This window comes from Sitophilus oryzae, unplaced genomic scaffold (genome assembly GCF_002938485.1).
Source record: "Sitophilus oryzae breed Bouriz unplaced genomic scaffold, Soryzae_2.0 scaffold_947_pilon_pilon, whole genome shotgun sequence".
Lineage (NCBI taxonomy): Eukaryota > Metazoa > Arthropoda > Insecta > Coleoptera > Curculionidae > Sitophilus > Sitophilus oryzae.
In genome coordinates, this window is record NW_022147580.1 from 412,493 (window position 1) to 433,423 (window position 20,931).

The window sequence follows — 20,931 nt, forward strand, 5'->3', positions numbered from 1 at the left end:
AAAAGCACCGATAGCGCAAACAGGGCTTCTCTCGTCCCCAGTCCCTCGCGAAATCCCATTTGCTGTTCACTTATGTCTAGCTCACATTTTCTTCGGATTCGATTATGCAGAACCTTTAAAAACAGCTTTAGGACTTGACTCATCAGACTTATTAAACGAAACTCATCACATCTTTTTGCACCAGTTTTTTTAGGAATAGGTATAAATGTCGACCTTAGCCAGTCCTGCGGTATGTTTCCGGTATTGTATACAGAATTGAAGAGGTTTACCAATAACTTTAAATAGTCTCCGTTTATTAGTTTTATCAATTCTGGGTAGATGTTGTTCGGTCCAGCTGCTTTCCCGTTTTTGGTGTTCTTTAAAGCTCTCTCGACTTTGCGGCACCTCTCCGTCATCCACAGTTCTTTGGCTTCTTTGATTTTATTTCTGATAAGCCTGTGAATGTCTCTATATCTCTGAGGGTCTGTTTGTGAGCATATGTAGGTTAATTCAGAGCACTTTTTAAAAATATAGAGGGTTCTACAGGGTGTCCCCAAAAAAAGTTACATATCAAAGTTGTGTTTTTTGTAATGGAACACCCTATATATTAATTGATTTTTGGATTCTGGGAGAAAAATAAAGGTGAGTTTTATAAGGGAAGTATATGTCTATAATGTAAGGTTTTTGACATATTTAACATTTTCTAGAAATATGGAACAATTTTTAAATTATAATAAAAGCTACCTAAATTGGAATTTACCCGGTATAGCCTAATATGTAGTTAAATCAGCTATTCTACTTTAAATCAAATTAAAACTTGATCCAAAAAGTTATACAGGGTGAGACAAAATTAATATTGAACATTGGTCACCTTTAAAAGCATGTTACTCTCTTATTTTAAATGTAACACCCAGTATATTATTTCGATGTTCAATGGAGAATTCATGTCTCTTCAAAATACTATTAAGGTTGCCTACCCCTCAAACGAAGATTTTCCTAGATATTTTCATTTACATGATTTGATCTGCGTAGATTTTTAATATTTGATAAAATCTAGGTGGCTGTAATATGGGGGTCTGACGTTACTTCAACATAGCGGTCTAATTAGTCCAACTTTAACAACTAGTAACCAATATCATTTTGTGTCAGTAAAAACAAAAAAATCAGAAATTTGTCGAAAATGCAAACTTATCCTACATCAGAGAGAATTGATATGATTCTATTAGTTGGTGAATGCAATGTGCATTCTGTATAACTTCCGATTAAACTTCTCACCCTGTATAACTTTTCGGGTCAAATTTCGATTTGGTTTAACATACAATGGTTACTGTAATTAAATATCAGGCTATACAAGGTCAACTAAAATTTAGGTAGCTATTATCGAAATTTAAAATTTACTCTTCATTTTCACAAAACGTTATTTCACGTTTTGTGAAAATGAAGAAAAATTTTGTCAAAATCCTTATATGCTCCTTTAATAAAACTCACCTTTTTTTTTTTAAAAATCCGAAAATCAATTAATATATAGGGTGTTCCAATAGAAAAAACACAACTTTGATGTGCAACTTTTTTTGTGAACACCCTGTATAATTCTATATATTTTTATAAAATGCTTTCAGTTAACCTACACATGCTGCCAAAATTTAATTTCGATATAAACTACCGTTCTTGAAGCTTCCGCGGCGTATGAGAGGCGCCACCCTGTACAACCCCCCCGTGCCACCACCATAGTTTAAGGAAAAGAGTAGTTGCACTCTCCCAAATATTTTCTGCCAGTTTTTGCAATCTGTCGAATATCGGCAGATTGCAAACCGTTTCAGTTGAATTCCGTCCGTCGAGCTGCGAGGTTCCGAGCGTTGCGTCCCAGCACAGAGACGGATTGACAAAAAAATGAGTGCCTTACTGTGTGCTGCTATTAACTGTAGTAATAATTCAAAAAATTTTTCTTTGAGTTTTTTTTAGATTTCCATCGGATGTAAATCGGCAAGCTTATAGTAATTATCAATAAACATTTAATTATATTTGTTGATTTTAGAAGCTGAGATATTATGTAATTAATTAAATGTTATTATTTTTTTAGCATGTGGACAGATTTTAAAAATAATTTTTTAGGTATACAGGTTGTCTCAAATATGCGTATGAAAATATTTTTTGGTCAGGGGATTTGCCATAAAATTTTCATTCCAATAATAATTTACGAGATAATTTATATAGATTGGTTTTTGAAACAATTTTAGAGTAAATATTTTTTACATCTAAAGTCTCCGGAAATTATTCATATTTTTTAATTGAAATAATTTTATAATAGCATAATCTCTCATAAATTTAGTGGACTGTATTTTTTTACGTTTTTTTATTTATTTTTTATTATAAGTGGTCGTAATATAACAATATTCACAATATTATAGACAAAATATTGAGTTTATATTTGAGGGAAGAAAAGTGCCACACCTAGCTTTAAACCACCGTAAATATACAGGGTGGCCCATTAGTGCGAGGAAGTCCAATATCGTCGTCGTTGTCGAAGATGTGAAAAAAGTTTTATTCATAATATGTTTCCAGGTTTATAAAGGGGTGTATCCTAAAATATTTTGTTATATACAGGGTGTCACAAAAAAATTATGGTAAAGTTAGTTTTTTTTAAATTATTTTACATCATTCTATATACATTATTCTATATATGGTATTTTTTATGGCGTCTCCAAAATCGGAATATTTAAAAATTTTAAAATTCAATTCTCAATTTTTTAAATTCAACATTCTGTATATTATTTTTCTGGCAGATACAGAATTAAAAAGTGAACATTTTTTTATTTAAAGCGTTTCTAAATTTTTAACGGTTTCGCAGATATTCGCAGTATTATATTACGCAGTATGCTCTTTCAACAGTAAATTTTTATCAAAGTCACCTAATATGATCTTTGTCTGATATTTTATCGTTGAAAATCCTATATGTAATGAAATACAGAAAATATTTGCAAAACGGCTAAAAATTTAAGAACACTTTAAATACAAAAAATGTTCACCGTTTAATTCTACATCTGAAAGAAAAATAATATACAAGATATTGCATTTAAAAAAAAATGAGATACCACATTAAATTTTAAATATTACGATTTTGGTGACGCCATAAAAAATATCCTGTATACGATAAAGTAAATTTTTCTACATGGATTTATTCTGGTATCCCCATGTTTAAGAAAACATAGCTAAGTATTATTAAAATTATATTCACTCTAGTTTTTTACCACTTTTCGTATATAGATAATGTTTTTAACCTAAGTTTTAGTAAATAAGAAATAGAATGGCAACACCGCAGTATGCTTTAAATACAGTGCAGAATTTATGCCGAATCCAGTTATCTACAGAAAATTAAACTTGTTTTAAATCAAAAAAAAGTTGTAGAAAATCTCTGAAATAGATAATATAAAAATATGTAATTGTATATTTTTTCCGCATTTCTTCCCAACAGAAGATTTTCAGATACAGAAGAATTGTTACCTACACGAAATATGAAAATATTCTGTTTTTAAGCAAGTTTTTACTCGATGATCAATTTTTTTTAATTTTATTGTGAACTCATATTTTCCTAAATACATATCTGTGAAACTATAGCGAGTGCCACGACTATACTTTGACTAGTTAATATACCACGACTATACAGCTACGTCAGTGGTAACGGAAGGCGAGAACAAGGTCATATAGAGTGGCAGAAAAAGAACAAAGGATTTGACAAGGAATAAAACTAGTAGTTTTCTTATACTATGCCGCCACTTTCAAAATATTTCACAAACTTTCTTATTGGGCTTTTGCACTAATATCATTAAACGTTTTTTTTTTTAATGCCTGACCTGTGTCAATTTTCGTGTTGCAATATTGGCAGTACTAATAATGATAACGCATTCACAAAATGAAATAAAAATTTCCTATGTTCCTATGGTAATGCTTATTTTTGTTCCAAATGCCAATAAGTCTTTGATGTAATATCAATGTTTGTTTTTCGTAATTAAAAGTTCACAAATTTCGCATAGATATTTGCAATCGCTAATAATTACATATAAAAATGCGTGCATTTTCTTTACCTTCTAACGTACGAATAAAAAATCGCACAGTTTTCGGTGTGATTTGTTTACAGTAGGTACATAGTATACACTGTGTCCGTAAAGTAGCGGATAAATTCATTTAAAATTCAACTGTTTTTTTTTTGGAAAAACCCTTGGACACGTCTGTTAAAGATTTAAAGTAAACTGCAGCAACCTCACATTCATTTGTGCACCAGATTGACGTTGCCGCGCAACGACAGGAGAACCAAGATGGCCGAGTCCGAGTAATTGTCACATAGTTGTCACTTAGGAGGCTCTACGTTAATTATATGTTTTTTTTGCAAATAAACGACGATAAGAGAAAATAGTAGGTTTATTATTAAACCCCGAACAACGTCAATGCTCTGAGTCAAAATTTGTCAAAACTAATTTGCATTTATAGAGGGTGGCCCAAGAAAAGATATCACGTGGTACTTCAATTTTTTTTAAATGGAAAGCCCTGTATATTTTGATGAATATCGATAAAGCTCATTGAGACGAATTCAATGATATTAGATAGGTCTATCTTGAATGGTTGCTAAGAAACAAATTTTGTTGATTGCTAAGAAAAAAACAAAACGTCAGATTGACAATCTAATAACATCAACTTGTAGAGCAGGAAAAGTAGCAATGGGTATGTGAAATTTGCATTGTCGCATATCTTCTCAAATAAAATGAGAAAAAAATAAGATTGAAACCCGGAAAATTCGGTGTTTCCCAAATATCTTCGGATTTTTAAAAATTTTGAAACATCATGTTGCAGGATTCAACAGGGCGCAACATTTCTCTAATTTAATCATCTTTGTAAATCTTCTGGTTTATGAGATCCCTATAGTGTGCAATGCACACCGTGCATTCTTATATGGGACACCGTGAATGTTACGTAATTTACTGCGTCTTAATATCTGTGTTTTTGTCTATTTTACATATACATAGTGGTCAAGGGTAAAAGAAATTTACCTAACTCCTAAATAGGTTTTTGCTTTCGTTTTCATACGTCCTCGTCCCTCCAGGTGGCGCATAAGCCCAGGAGTAAATAGTCGCCCATATGGCGCATATTCAAATTAATTGTTTTATATAAAACACTTATAAAATATTAACAAAACGGTTAGTATCTATGTTGATTAATTGCTCCGGCTGCAACCGTTATATAAATATGTGGTAGATGCGGCAACAACAGAACTAATTTGTGTTTAGTGCAACATATCTGTTTCAAAAACCTAACCTCATTATTATTCTATTTAGGATATTTTAACGGACAGCTATTTGAAGCTTAAAAGTTCTAGGGTCTTGAGGAAGCATATTAGAAAAGCGATCATTTATATTATATTTTTATATAAAGCCCTTAGCGCCACATGTAGTACATTAAAAGACACAGCCCACGTTCTAATATTGTTTACAAGCTTTTTGATCTTATCTGCAGTGACTATATCATCAGAATTTTCCTCATCCGCACCCAATTCATCTAGTTCTATTTCCCAGTTAATTAGTTTTCTTCGAGATTTCTCTGCTGAACCTCGTTAATAAAAGCATCATTTCCAGTGGAACTACTTGGTTCATCAGCAATTGAAGAGAAAACGTTTTGTTCACTTGAGTCTTCTTCCTTTACAGAGAGATCAACTGTTTCACGAACTTCGGTTGCTAGGATATTTTGGTAGCACTTTTTTGCCTTCTGTAAAAGGCACCACTGCTTTTATGTTTTTTATTATTTTTAATAATTTGAGATTTTGATATGATAAAGCTGTACTATATTAGGACATAATCAAAGTAGAATGTAATGGCGTGCAAAAATGTTTATACGTTTTATAAATGTATTATCAAATGCTTTTGTATCATCAGAATTATTTTTTTTTGTTTTCTAATTATTCCATTAGGCTTTTATTATGACAGTGTTTGTATTAATTATATAACCATTTTTTAAAGGTATTGTCTGAGTAAAATATGCTGTTGTCGGCAATAATATCAGAAAGAAAACTTTTATAAAATAATTTTATAATTAATCTTGCATGACTTTAATAAAACAATTTTATATATGTTCGCAAACGAATGGCCTAGTGCTGAGTAACAGCGGTACAAATTTATTATAAAACAAATTTGTCCGGTAAGGTAAAATGTCGTATAAAATACATTGTATAAACGTTTATAAAACAGAATTAAAATTTGTCGTAAGACTGTTCCGTATTTTTGCTTTAAGAACGTTCTTACGACTAACTTATAAAGCAAAATCATTTTAAAAACTAAAATATTTCACTTGCAATATTAATACAACAAAATATGGTTTTTGAAGAGAAGTAATAAAGTAATTATAAAACAGAATAGTACCGAAAGTCAAAAATTATAAAATAAGTGTGCTAGTTGGGCTCCTTCTTAAAATTATCTCTCATCCTTCCATCTGGGACAATAGAATTCATGTTCAACATCATCTATTTAACCACAAAATAAACATGACTCAAAGCTTGCCTGCCGCATCTTATAGAGGTATTTTCGGAAGCACCCGTGTCCAGACAGCATTTGTGTCAGTCCATTTCACCATATGGTCTGTCAATCCATTTTTCGATGTTGGGTATAAGTCTCCAGGTCCATCTTCCATACTTTTAATTTTATCCCATTGATCCTGCCACTTCTCCATCACAGTTTTCCTGGCTATTTGTTTGAGCTCTCCCTTGTAATCTATCCGCTTGTTCATTGTTCGATCTAATAAGTGGATAGGAGGGATGCCCGCAATGACACCAACTGTCTCAGTAGATACAGTTCTGTAAGCGCTACAAACTCTAAATACATAATTTGCGCTGCAGAGCTGTTATCTTTCACTTTTTTTTATTTTGTCCATTGCTTTGCGATACCGGAGCTGCATATAACAATTGTGAATGTATTACGCTTACAATAATTCTACGCTTTGATGCCAGTGATTTGATGCCGCTTGACGACCAGCATATTAGTTTACTGTAAAATAATATGCCTCGAATTGCAGATTATTTTTTAATTTTGTGAAGAGCCTGGAATATATTCTGAAGATACCAGAAATGGTCGCTGGTTAAGTCAGATTATATTAGCTCTTAATAATTAATGAAATTGGATTTTTTTATATAGATAGAATATGAAATAAACACTAATTCACCACAATACACCAAAACACTTTATTTTTGCGTGGGACGCGCGAACCGTGTTAGCATCATTAGCAAATGATTAAACCTTTTTAAATTTTTAATCGCCTTTTATATTTTTCATTTTAAGTTTTAATCATTCGATGATGATGGTTTAGCGAAAGGCGCGTCTAGTGCAAAAATAAAGTGTTTTGGTGTATTGTGGTGAATTAGTGTTTTCTTGAAAAGTTAGCCTTGAAATTCCCGTAGATCTTTTTAACTGTCATAGTAATATTGTAATTTAAGTTCATACAGGCTTCGACCTATTATAGTGTACCTACCAATTAACATTATTCAAATCTCATAGTAATTATTTATTGTTTTAGAACCTTCACCACTTTATGACAACAATCATTATCACGAAGAATGCCTACGTTGCAATTCTTGTGGCCTTAACCTGACTGGCCCCAATCAGAAAAGAGCGCGTCGATTTAAGAACCAAATTCTTTGTGACCTACATTTTGCTGACGTAGCTCTCATGGAATGCAGTGATTTCATGCAACAATTACGCAGCTTTAAACCGCAGAGCTTAGGATGTGCGGTAGCTCGCAGGAAGAGTAGTACTACCTTAATTTTCCCTCTACCACCACAAGCGTGTTCTGGTGAGTTAATTTATTTTTTATTTTTTTAAGTTAAGTATTTTTTTTTAATTCAAACGAAATGCATTGCTCTTTATATTACTTTAAGGCTGGACGTACACAGAAAGAACAAACTAGCTTTGTTAAACTCGTTTTTGTCAATTTTGTCTTTAAGGCTGTTGGATTAGCTCTTGCGTAGTTCGGGTAATTTTTTGGAACTAAATCAAGACACTCGATACTCGCTGGATTACAAAAATGTATATTTAAACCTAACAAGTAAATACATTAACTTTTATAACTTTAAACTTGAGAATACAATAACGCAGAGACATCACACAACTAGTCTCTGCCAACAACAAAAATATCCTAACAATCTACATCTTACTATCTATCTTAAAAATACTCTTTTTAGTCTTTTATGACGCCACATCTTATGTCCGACCCTTGCACCGCTGAAGAGAAAGTTTTAGGGCACTTTTGAAATACTCAAGGCCTATAAGTTATAGGCCCAAATCTGAAAATTGTCAAAGGCCATTCAACATACCGCGCCCCTTGAACTCTTTAAAGACCTTAAAGATTCAGTGTGTCACTGTGTGACTATTCGGCAAAATACAGAGCTTTGTAACTGGTCTCTTGTAACTTCCAGTCGGAGTTTGCACAACAGCCACACGCACAATTCCGTCTGAACCAGGAATCAGTTCTTTCACTCGACCGATGTTCCATTTCAATGGAGGTACGTTGTATTCCTTAACAACGACAATGGAGTTGATCTTTAACAATTGTGAAAAACTTTTCTTCCATTTACAGCGTTGCTGAAGCCCAGAAATATATTCTCTCGACCAACGTTTCCACAGATGTTGAACCATGCTTTGACATCTCTTAAAACGCTTCACATATGATTCTGCTGCATTACTTAAATCTTCTTGTGGAGGTAATGTGATTGGCTCTCCAATTAGAAAGTGTGCAGGAGTAATAGGAGTTGGGTCATTTGGATCAGCTGATAATAATGGATAAAGCGGACGGGAGTTAAGGCAAGCCTCGACTTGTGTTAAAATGGTAGTAAATTCTTCAAATGTTAATTTTTCTTCACCAATTACGCATTTGAGATGAAATTTTACAGATTTTACACAAGATTCCCATAAGCCACCAAAATGGGGAGATTTTGGTGGAATAAAGTGCCAATTGCAACCGTCTTGATTAATTTTAGTTAATATGTCCTTATTAGCTTGATTGAGAAACCGCTGAAGCTCATTAGCAGTCCCAACAAAATTGGTACCGTTATCGGAAAAAATATTTAAACATTTACCTCGTCTGGATGCAAATCTATAAAACGATGCTAAAAAAGCTTCAGTACTCAGCTCGCTTACAAGTTCCAGATGTGCAGCCTTTGTGCTACAACATATGAATACACATACGTATGCTTTAGATATTTTAAAGTTCCTAGTTTTACGATCTCTTAAGTTAAAGGGACCGCAAAAATCAATGCCTACGTTTAGAAATGGTCGACTCGGATTTGTCCTAAGATTTGGCAAATCTGCCATTAGGTATTTTATATTTGGTTCTGGGTTTACTTTAAAACACTTTACACATTGATGAATAATGTTTCGTACTGTTCTACGAGCTGATAAAATCCAGTACCTTTCTCCTAAACTAGCTAATACCAGTTGAGGTCCAGCATGTAGTAATCTAATATGTTCATATTTTATAATTAATTTAGTAAAACTGTGGTCTTTTGGTAGCACCGTAGGAAATTTTTTGTTATAATGGTAGTTTGAATTTGACAATCTACCTCCAACTCTTATGATATCTTGATCGTCAATAAAAGGATTTAAACTTAACAAATTACTTTTATTACTAACATGTTTATTTGTTTTTAAACTACGTAAATCATCCGCAAATGTTACCTTTTGTACTAACTTTATGAGCAAGAATTCTGAATTTTTAAGCTCAGATGGAGTTAAAGGTCCACTATTCTTCGTATTAATTTTTAATGTATTATTAATAAATCGAAGCATAAAAGCAAAAACACGTTGTAATTTTAAAAAGCTTAAATACCTATCAAAAAGATCAAAATTTTCTACAATTAAATTTATATTTTTCTTTTGAATCCTTAATTCTATATTACAATCTGTAGGAATGTTATAAACAAAATCAGGATAATTCTCTGATGAAGTTTGCAGCCATTGTGGGCCATTCCACCACAACGTATTTGTTAACAATTTATGTGGTGCAGTACCTCTTCATATCAAATCAGCTGGATTTTCACTCGTGTTTATATAACGCCAGTCTGATTTATCAGTTAGGTCCTGTATTTCGGTCACTCGATTTGCTACAAAGACCTTCCAGGATGTTGGCACAGCTCTAATCGAACCTAAAACAATTTTTGAATCGTTCCAAAGATATATATTTTCAAATGATACATGATGCCAGGAAGTTCTAACCTTGTCCACTAATCTTGCTAGTAGTAACGCTGAACACAACTCTAGCCGTGTTATAGTCATAAACTTTAAAGGTGCAACTCTGGATTTCGAACAAAGCAGATTCACATTGGTGGTACCCAAACTATCAGTTGTCTTAATATATATACATGCCCCATAAGCAGTGGTGGACGCATCAGCAAAACCATGTAATTCAATTTTATGACTGCTATTTCCAACACATCTTGGTATTTCAAACTGATTTAGAACTGTAAGTTCATCGGTAAATTGCTTCCATTCTAAGGAAATATCTGAAGGTAGGCAATCATCCCAAGATATCATAAGTAACCATAATTTTTGAAGAATTACCTTCGCCATAACTATAATTAGTCCAACTAATCCAAGAGGATCATATATTTTAGCAACAGTCGACAGAATATGACGTTTGGTTATTTGGTTTTGTAAATTAATGTTTTTTACATTGATCCTGTTAACAGATCATCTACATAAAAATTGGACAAGATAACATTGCAAGCATCTTGCAGCTCAAATCTGTTGTCATAGACAAGTTGTTGAAGGCACCGAATTACTAAAAATGGTGCTGATGCAGTGCCATATATAACAGTATTTAATTCAAATGTCTCTATAGGCAACGTTGGATCTTCACGCCAAACTATGCGTTGTAATGGTCTATCATCTGTATGGACTAATACCTGGCGATACATTTTAGTAATGTCACCTGCTAAAATATATAAATGAGATCTAAAACGTAAAATGATGCTAATTATGTCGTGTTGTATATTAGGACCAATCATTTTTATGTCATTCGATGAATAACCTGTACTAGTTTTACATGAAGCATCAAACACTGTTCTAAGTTTTGTTGTTACGCTATTATCCTTTAATACAAAATGATGTGGTATGTAGTAACTTTTCTGTGTTTTGTCAGTTACAACCTTTGACATATGATGCAAATATAAGTATTCTCTCATAAATCCTATATATTGTTGTCTCAAATCATCATTTGTTGACAACTTACTTTCTATTGCAATTAACCGCTTAATTGCAGTTTGCTTTGATTCGCCTAAAACATCACGAGGTAGTCTAAGTGGAATCTTAACGACAAATCGGCCATCTGAATGTCGCCGAGTAGTTGACGTGAAGAAATTCACTACCCTTTTTTCTTCTTCGGTGAGTACAACCGACCCTACATATTCTTCGATGTTCCAAAATCTGGTTAAATTGTCGTTAATGTCCTTATCTGACACAAAATTACAGTAATGTTTGTTCAAGAAACAATTTACCTTTGTTTGTGGTAATCTTCCAGATACCACCCATCCTAGAGAAGTATTTTGTAATATAGGCAAATTCCGACCTAACTTAATTTGACCTATTCTTAATAATTCCCAAAATAAATCGGCACCTATTAATAAATCAACCTTGCCTGTTTCATTAAAATTAGGATCTGCTAGTATAATATCATTAGGTATGTTTAGACATTCTACACTAAATGAAATTGAAGATAAATAATCTACTAGTTTAGATATAATTAGGCAAGTCAATTTAGATGCAAACGCACTACTACATGATCTTAAATTAAATTTTGTATGATGTACTATTTTACTTTCGCGATTATTTACACTTGACAAAAAAATATCAGTATTAAATTTGTCTAAATTTAATTTGTTTACAAAGTCTTCACTAATTAAATTAGAAGTAGATCCGGAATCTAATAAAGTTCGACATTTCTGCCACTGACCATTATTGTCTTGAATTTCTACTACAGCCGTACTCAATAAAACAGGGCAATGTACATTAGCATGAGTACACACTTCATTTTGAGAACCTTGATCGGGTACTTTATTTTCTTATTACTTTATTTTCAAAATGATGATTGGAATTAGAATTATTCATATTATTAGAATTATTCTCATTAATTGATTGTTTGCTAGCATTATATCTCACATTTTCACTAGCATGGCTGAAGTTACTAGTAGAAGCCTGTGCTACTTCATAGTGTAGAAGAGTGTGATGACGTTTACCACACGTCTTACATCCATCTTCTGAACAATTTTTATTAAAATGTCCCGATTTTAAGCAATTTGTACACAAATTTTTAACCTTACATTGCTTGTATCGTTCATAAGCATTAAATTTTAAAAATTTACTACAAACATTTACTGAATGATTATTAAAACAAATTTTACATTTTACAACATTATCATTTGAATAAAATGTTTTTTGAGATTTAGTGTTACGAGGTTTCGAGAGAAAGTGTTTCTAAAAGTGTACACTTATTATTTAGAAATGTTAAAAGTTCTTCTAATTTTGGTGACTGGTTTCTATCAGTATTATTTGTTTTCTCCCATTCTCTCCGGGAAACATTATCTAATTTTTTCGAAACCATGTGGATTAATAAGGTGTCCCAGTGCTTTACTGGCTCGCCAGGAACCTCAAGCGCTCTAACGTGTTTATTTATACTATCCAGTAAGCCTCGTATAGCTAAATGGGACTCCTTATTAACCATCGGTAAGCTAAATAGTGCATCAACATGCGTTTTTATAATTAAAGTTTTATTTTCGTATCTGGTTTCTAATAATTTCCATACTATGGCATAATTATGGTCAGTCATTTCCAGAGACCGTATAACATTTGAAGCTTCACCCTTTAATGCTAATCTTAAATAGTGAAACTTCTCTATATTACTAACAGAACTACTATTATGTATCATCGAGATAAACATATCTTTAAAGAAATACCATTGTGTATAGGAACCATCAAACGTAGGCAAATTTATCGAAGGCAATTTAACATTGTTACCTGTAAGCGAACTTGAACCCTGAGTAATTGTTTGGCTGGCTATATTCATTTTCAACCAAGTTTTTGCTTTACTTTCACAATCTTAATACAATGTTTCAAAATTACTTCTTTCTAAGTCATGGTTTTCAAGATTAATTTCTTGATCAACGTCATTTAACTCTATTTCTAATTGAACTTCCTCAAATGACCTTAAAATGTCACCTAGACGGCTATAACGAACCTCAAGAGTTTCTAATTCAAAATTAATTTCATTTAGACTGTCTAAAAATGTTTTAAATCTCAATAATTGGCCCTTTATTACACCACGTTTACGAATTAATTGACTATCCATGTTTTTTTTAGAGAATTAAATACTTTTAGACACTAATTTACTCAAAGTTTCATTAGTTATTATACTAATTAAATATTAGTTATTATACTAATTAAATCCTTATGCAAATAAACAATATTACAATACAAATATTAGATATCTAACCGATCAAATTAAGTACATAAACTCTTAGTACCTGTATTATTTCAAAGAAAAGGTGGTAGAAATCAACAAATGTTTGCCAAAATTACGCAAATGTGACTACCTAGTATTAAATATTTAATTTACCAAACCGATCAATTAATCTTTTACTTCTTCTTTGCACTATTAAATATTTATTGCCAATATTACGCAAATTTAATATTAAAGAATTGTAAATTATAATTATAATCGTATAGGCTTGCCTCAAAAAAGGACAAAAATGGTAAAAATGGAACACACTAACCTTTTCTTCAGCTACCAGGAACTTAAACTTCTATTTTTCGGCATAAATATCCTTCTCGAAGGACCAATGGATGAGCCCTTGCGTAGTTCGGGTAATTTTTTGGAACTAAATCAAGACACTCGATACTCGCTGGATTACAAAAATGTATAATTTAACCGAACAAGTAAATACATTAACTTTTATAACTTTAAACTTGAGAATACAATAAAGCAGAGACATCACACAACTAGTCTCTGCCAACAACAAAAATATTCTAACAATCTACATCTTACTATCTATCTTAAAAATACTCTTTTTAGTCTTTTATGACGCCACATGTTATGTCCGACCCTTGCACCGCTGAAGAGAAAGTTTTAGGGCACTTTTGAAATACTCAAGGCCTATAAGTTATAGGCCCAAATCTAAAAATTGTCAAAGGCCTCAACAGCTGTTTTCCGTTGCTTACCTTGGTTATGGTTTTATGTTCCGTTTCTATAGTTTTCCTGAAAGTTTTATTATTACGGAACACGATTCCTGAAAAATATCTAAATATAGTATATACTAGAAATCTCATAATTGTCACCAAACTAACCAACACGGCAAGCGTCATACAAAGGACGGGAATGCTGGTTTTTCTGGTTCTGTTTGTCAATCAATGTCATTTATGTGGCAGAAATAAAGCAAAAATTGGAAGTTTGAGTGAAATTCCCATTTAAATTACAAAATTTCTGTTATTATTTCGTACTTATATCTAGAAGCAATGGAGGTAAAGGTAAAGAATTTTTATTTTTCATAAATAGAGTGATTTTTTAGGACCATTTAAATTTATCATGCCGCCATTGTTTCTTAAGGTTAAGAACATTGGACGAAATCATGAGAAGCGAGATAAGAAGTAATTATGGACGTTTTGTATACTATGAAAATATAAATATTTATTAGATTTATTTATTTATTATTGATTTATTTTAATATCGATCATTGGAGCTGTTTGATGAGTTTACAGTTCATTAGTAAAGTACAACTTAACAACAAGACGTGAGAAATCACTATCGTGTGCGCGACCGGTGCTATCCCCAAGTCTCTTTCTATATTTGTACAACTGTACATTTCAATATTAAACATACATTAATACATAAAATAAATACATCAATGAGTAAAAAATAAGTTCTATAATAAAGGTATTAAAATTTTGTAAACGACAATGTTTGACGTATCCAGTATTTTATCAAACCGTTCCGTAACTAACCGATGTTTTTCAGGAACCGCTCTTTACCTTACTATACCGGTCTGGTTTACCTGGTTTTGCAACGAAATACAGCTTTATAAAAATATTACATTTCGAAAAGAAGCAAAATGTTTTATTTACAATTAAAAATGCACGGCATCAGATACAGAACGGAATGCGTTAAAAATGTGTTAGAGTAAAACGACTATACCTATATAGATAAACTATAACTAAATTAACCTAAACCTGTCTTAAACCTCGCGCCCGTTAATATCCGTTAGCGCATTTAATTTGCTTTGAGGCATCATATAACATATGAAAGCAGTTTTTGTCAAAAACATTTTTGACTAAAACTGTTTTGCTCTTGCAATGTGCGTCCAGCCTTAAGGAATATGAATTAAAAATTGGTATAAGAAATAGTCTAATACTTTTTGAATGCAGTGAACTACGAGATCACTGTTGGAAAAATGATGGATCACATGCGTATGAGAGAAAAGACCAGGAGCTAATGCTTAGTGATGGGATAACTCGAGCGAAAATTCGGTCGATTACTCGATTATTGAAATTACCGACATCACTCGATTATGAACGACCAATGCAAGTTACGAGCGACGAACGCAAGCAATCTAAGATGAAATAAATTGAATTCCCATTTTAACTTTTAATCTGACATACTGATGCAAAACGAGCGGATTTGCTACAGACATTGCAGGTAGTAAATTTATACGACGTGACGATAGTTATCCAATGAATATCTGGGTGACAAAATTTTACGACATACATCTACAATGCTTTAAACTAAACTAAATCAAGCGAATTACTCGTCACTCGTCGCTTGCTACTTGCCACTCTCACCGAAAGAATATGTACTTTCCGCACACAACAAGCGGCCCATACATTATCAAACAAATTGCGCAACACAGGCTGTTGCGCAACGAGATGCCAATGTATGACCCTGTTTGATGCGTTGCGCAATTGTTTGATAAGTTTCAAGAATGTTTGAATTCTTTTAAGCAACGGGACTGTTTGCACAACGCGTTGTGTAGTATATGTGTGTGTTGTGATTCGTTGTGTAATATTTTAGTTGTTTAGGGACGTCGCTTTTTTCTCGAACAATGCACAACTTTTAATAAAAAGTTTGATCAAAATTTTGCCAAGTGTATGGGGGATTCAAAAGTTGTGCAACGCAACGTTGGGCATCGCTTTGTTGCGCAATTTGTTGATTATGTATGGGCCACTTTGGGTACAAACATAGTGGGGCATTCGATGCGATGCTCGCCGCGATGCATCCTACGCGCACGTTTTAAGCACTGTTTTAAAATGGCGAGTAAGTGCGCGTAGGTCATCACGGCGAGCATCGCATCGAGATGTCTCACTATGTAGGTACCCTTACTGCTTGGCGTTACGAGTTGTGAGTACCACAAGCGACGGGCGAAAATCGGTATTTTTAAATACGAGCGATCACTCGATTATTGAAATCGCTTGAAACTCGTGTACTCGATTATTGAAATTATTCGGTTTTTCCCATCACTACTAATGCTCTACGCAACGCAAATATTTATATTACTTATTTTATTTTACTCAGCCCTGCTGATTATATTTTCAGTAGGGTTAAATCAGAAAAAAATGTAATATATTTGTTGTTAATAAAATAATATAAAACGGTTTATGAATACAACAAAGGAAAGCAGCAATAATATTTTATAACTAGGAGTGTATAGTTGGGTCACTCTAAGTTTGAACACCAAGCTGTTTTTGGTCGTTTGGTGTTCTGCCTTACAGTGAGCGGACTTTACACAAGCATCTGCAACATCTTTGACTTAAGAACGAGACCAACAGTTCAACATGTGGGATCTTCAGTTCTCGAATATAGTTAAATACATTGAAACTTTTTCCAGCTCGTTGATTTTTGTGAGACACAGAAACGTATTTATACAGGGTGTTTCAAAAAACATGTACCATCTCTCGTGAAAAGATTCCTCGCGTAAAAATAGGATTTATTTTTCATAACAACATAGGTCCGATACTGTTTTGTTTCGTAGCTACAGGGTGTTAAAATCTTAATATTTTTTCTATTTATTTCAATTTGCTTCCAAGTACTTCTAGCGTTCCGAATGAAATTTTCGAATGAAAAAGCTAAAAAAGTTTCGACATATTCACCAAGAACGTGCATATAGGTTATAACTGGAATATTTTTCTAAAAAAAGCATGTACGCCACTGACTTTTTTCCTCTTGTTAGGAAAATAGTGTAAGCAGTTCCTATAAACATGGGTATGGAAATGCATAATTTTAGAGTTACAAAATGTTAAAACTTTTTAAATTAGGTATATTGTAATTATCTTAAATACCATTATGTTTTATTTGAAATTGCTGTAGGTTGGGTTAGGTTAGGCTAATAGTAATAATAACTAATAGTAATAATATTTAATAGTAAATTAATTAAAATATATAATTTATTAATTTTATTTTTATTTTTATTTCATTAATTGTGATTAATAAAATTGCCTTTATCTCATCAAGGAGGCCGAATTCGACAAAATATCAGGAGATAACTTTTAATTGACATTAAACGGCCTACACAATTTTGATATCAAAAGAAAAAAAAGTCAGTGGCGCACATGTTTTATTTTTGAAAAACATTCCATTGATAAAAGATAGATAAGATAACCCATATGCAGGTCCCTGACGAATTTATCGACACTTTTTTAGCATTAAAATATGTAGCACTTATAGTAACATTTACCCTCAAAATTTCATTCGAATTATTAAAAGTACTTGGAAGAAAATTATAATAAATCGAACGATTATTAAGACTTTAACACCCTGTAGCTACGAAACAAAGCAGAATCGGATCTATGTTGATATGAAAAATAAATCTTATTTTTAAGTGAGGGATCTTCCCACGCGAGATGGCACATGTGTTTTGAAACACCCTGTATATTATTATTATTCATTGTCAAAGGATAGTCTAAGTTAAGGAAGATTTAGGTGGGAACAAACTTATGTAAACTAAAACTAAAACTCCTCTGTTTTACAGATATGTAGATGACTGCATAACAATGGTACCACAAGGACCAGTAAAAAATTCTCGAAATATATTTAGCGCATATTATAAAAACTTATAGTTCAACACTGAAACTGAAAAAGTAAATATTAAAATAGGTATGATATTAGAAATAAATAATATCACATTAAAACAAGCTGGTGTAACAAAGAAATGTGGCCAACGTATGATGAAGATTGTTACAACTACAATATTGGAATAAAATACTTTGTTCGTGATTATAATACATATTTTTAAGATGGTTTTCATTTCAGATGAGTTTTGTGAAGAATTTCCACATAGCTTTATACCCACCCCTGGATACTGGATTGAATGCTCCAGGCAGAAAATTACATCTGATACAATTTGGGACGAGAGCGAGTCAGATCACGGCAACGAGCTACCGGAGGGTAATGAAGAAACCACGGATGGCACTGATCAGGAAAATGACCAAGAAATGAGAAGAAGGGAAAGAAGTAAATAATTTTTGAGATATATATTTGTAACTTTTTAAGGAAGCAAAATAGCAGTTCATAATTTTATGATATTATTACACACAACCGCAATAAAATATTTTAAAACATGTCGCCAATTACTATTATAATTTTTATTGCATTCGTCTATATTTTCGATTATTAGATTATAGATCTAAATTATACGTTAGATTATAGATTAATTATTTCGATTAGATTATAGATCTCTGGTCCAGTACATCTTCCAGAGATTCGGGAAGGCTATAATAATATTTCTATGCTATTCACCAGATATGAACAATGGGATTCAAATCTGCAGACTGCGGTGGCTCTTGTAAGATATCAGTATGGATGTTATTCTCCAAAATGTTCATTGCAGTCCTTGACTATTTCATCTGACGTTGTCATGCATATAAAAAAGAAGTTGAGAGCCATAGCCGCAACGTATGGAATAATAACAGGTTCTAGTATCTGATCAGCATGCGAACTACCAGTTAGTTAATATCTCCTTAAAATACACCCACGTCATCTGTATCTTTCCCCGACATCACCACTTTCCCGATATCATACGCGAAGATGTGATATCACGCTTTTTGTAAGACCACTTTTTTTCACAATATCAATTTGTCGCTTACCCCCATTTGGCCTACCGCTCTAATGATTTATTCTCGACTTAAGTGTCTTTGCTTTATGATTTACAGGAGCAGGAGTATACTGAATAATAGCAATGAACACTTGAGATATTACAAATATCAGTCAAAAAAATTCACTAACCCTTTGAAAATATAGACTAAAGAATATAATCACAACGGATAATTAAGATAAGATGTTATACATGTGCTCATACAAATTCGTGATATTTAATCGTTAACAAAAAAAAACAAGGTAAAAATGAAAATATACCTAGAGTTTGTGGTTGTGTGTATTATATTGTAATAGTTAACAAAAAATGTTTGTTTGAAAAAACCTTCTTATCATTAAGAATAATGAACTCACTAGTGGGTCATTGTGGGATCGTTAGGTTAGGTTATTTGCATATTAATGACAGAAAAAATAATTACTACATAATCCCATATAGACAAAGACCGTAGATAAAATGATCTCTAGATTTGTAATAATTTACATGATTCTATGCAGGTTGTAATGACTTATATGAAGATGACGAAGAAGATGACAACTCACTACCTCGGAAAAAAACGACGATAGAGGAGCAATGGGAAAAAAATCAGGGTTTTGAATTAACTAGTGTAGAACAGGAAACATACGAGAAATATTTTTATGGTACAGAGCATTGGAACTACTTTACTAACGACGAAGATTTGGGACCCGTTATATTATCTATAAAACAAGAAACATTAAACAACAGGGATCAATTTAGGTACTTACTATTTTCAACTAAGCAAATAAAGATAATACTCATCACCCCTTTGATTTTAAAATTATTTTATCTTTTTTATAATACAACAGTCAAGTTCCTTAATTCAAGTCAAGTCCTTAGATTTCAATTCCACCGCAAAACAAGAATCCTAAGAGTAGTTTGAATACTACACTTCATCATCCTTTTTTTAATCATATAGTACATTTGACTAATTATCAAGCGCGATCGGTTCAAAATACGTAAAAGTCACCATAATTGCCCTCAAACTAAAAGATTAAAGCAAACAATATCATATTATTGTTGGATTTTTGCTCATTTAACTTACGTAAACGTTTCTTGGTAAAAGTCAATCTGAAGTTGTATTCTTCATTGTCATTGTTGTAGATAATTATAGTTCATTCATTGTTGTAGATAGTTATTAGACGGACATAATAAATCTAGATTTTTTTCTGCCCAAGATTCTACAGAAACTATATAAAGTAAAAATGTAGTGATTATTTCGATTCCAACAAATATCCCGATAACAATTTTCCATAGCAATTTTTACCAAGCCGAGAGTGGGAACTTGTTTGCGTTAAAATCAGCGGAAATATTTTTTTCTATCAACAGCTTAATAAAGGTACAGACAAAAAGTTATTATTAACAAGATCCCAATGGGCTCTTTCACTATATTTTGGAATTAGCATAATTGAATAAAGCAATTAATTCTAGAATTTTCTGTTATCTCACTTTCGAAAAATTTGAAGTCGTTCTTAAGAAAATAAATAAAAACAAAAAAGCCCAGAATAAAAATCCGCACTTTATTTTTAATACGTCACACCTGGCATGTTGAAAAGCGGCAACACGGCTGCGGCCGGGCCACCATGCTGACCCACCACCACCTCCACACAAGCCCATTCTACCTTTTCCAATATGGCGGAGATAGAAATGCTTTATTTGGCGCGTATTTTAAAACCTGTTTTATATCCAAATAGACATTTTTCACACAAATGTCGGGTTAGATTACGTAATATTTCACTAATTTTTTAATATACAGGGGTCTTCTAAAGTTCTCTACA

The 20,931-nt window shown here is 32.4% G+C and overlaps 1 protein-coding gene across 2 annotated transcripts in view; it reads left to right on the forward strand.

Moving 5' to 3' along the window:
• LOC115891057 overlaps window positions 1-20,931 on the forward strand; it is a 329,806-nt gene that overhangs the window by 250,235 nt on the left and 58,640 nt on the right. For both annotated transcript variants that reach the window (XM_030911456.1, XM_030911455.1), the window contains 3 exons: window positions 7,531-7,806; window positions 18,298-18,498; window positions 19,633-19,873. In XM_030911456.1, coding sequence (XP_030767316.1) covers window positions 7,531-7,806; window positions 18,298-18,498; window positions 19,633-19,873 — 718 coding nt within the window. The remainder of the gene's footprint in view (window positions 1-7,530; window positions 7,807-18,297; window positions 18,499-19,632; window positions 19,874-20,931) is intronic.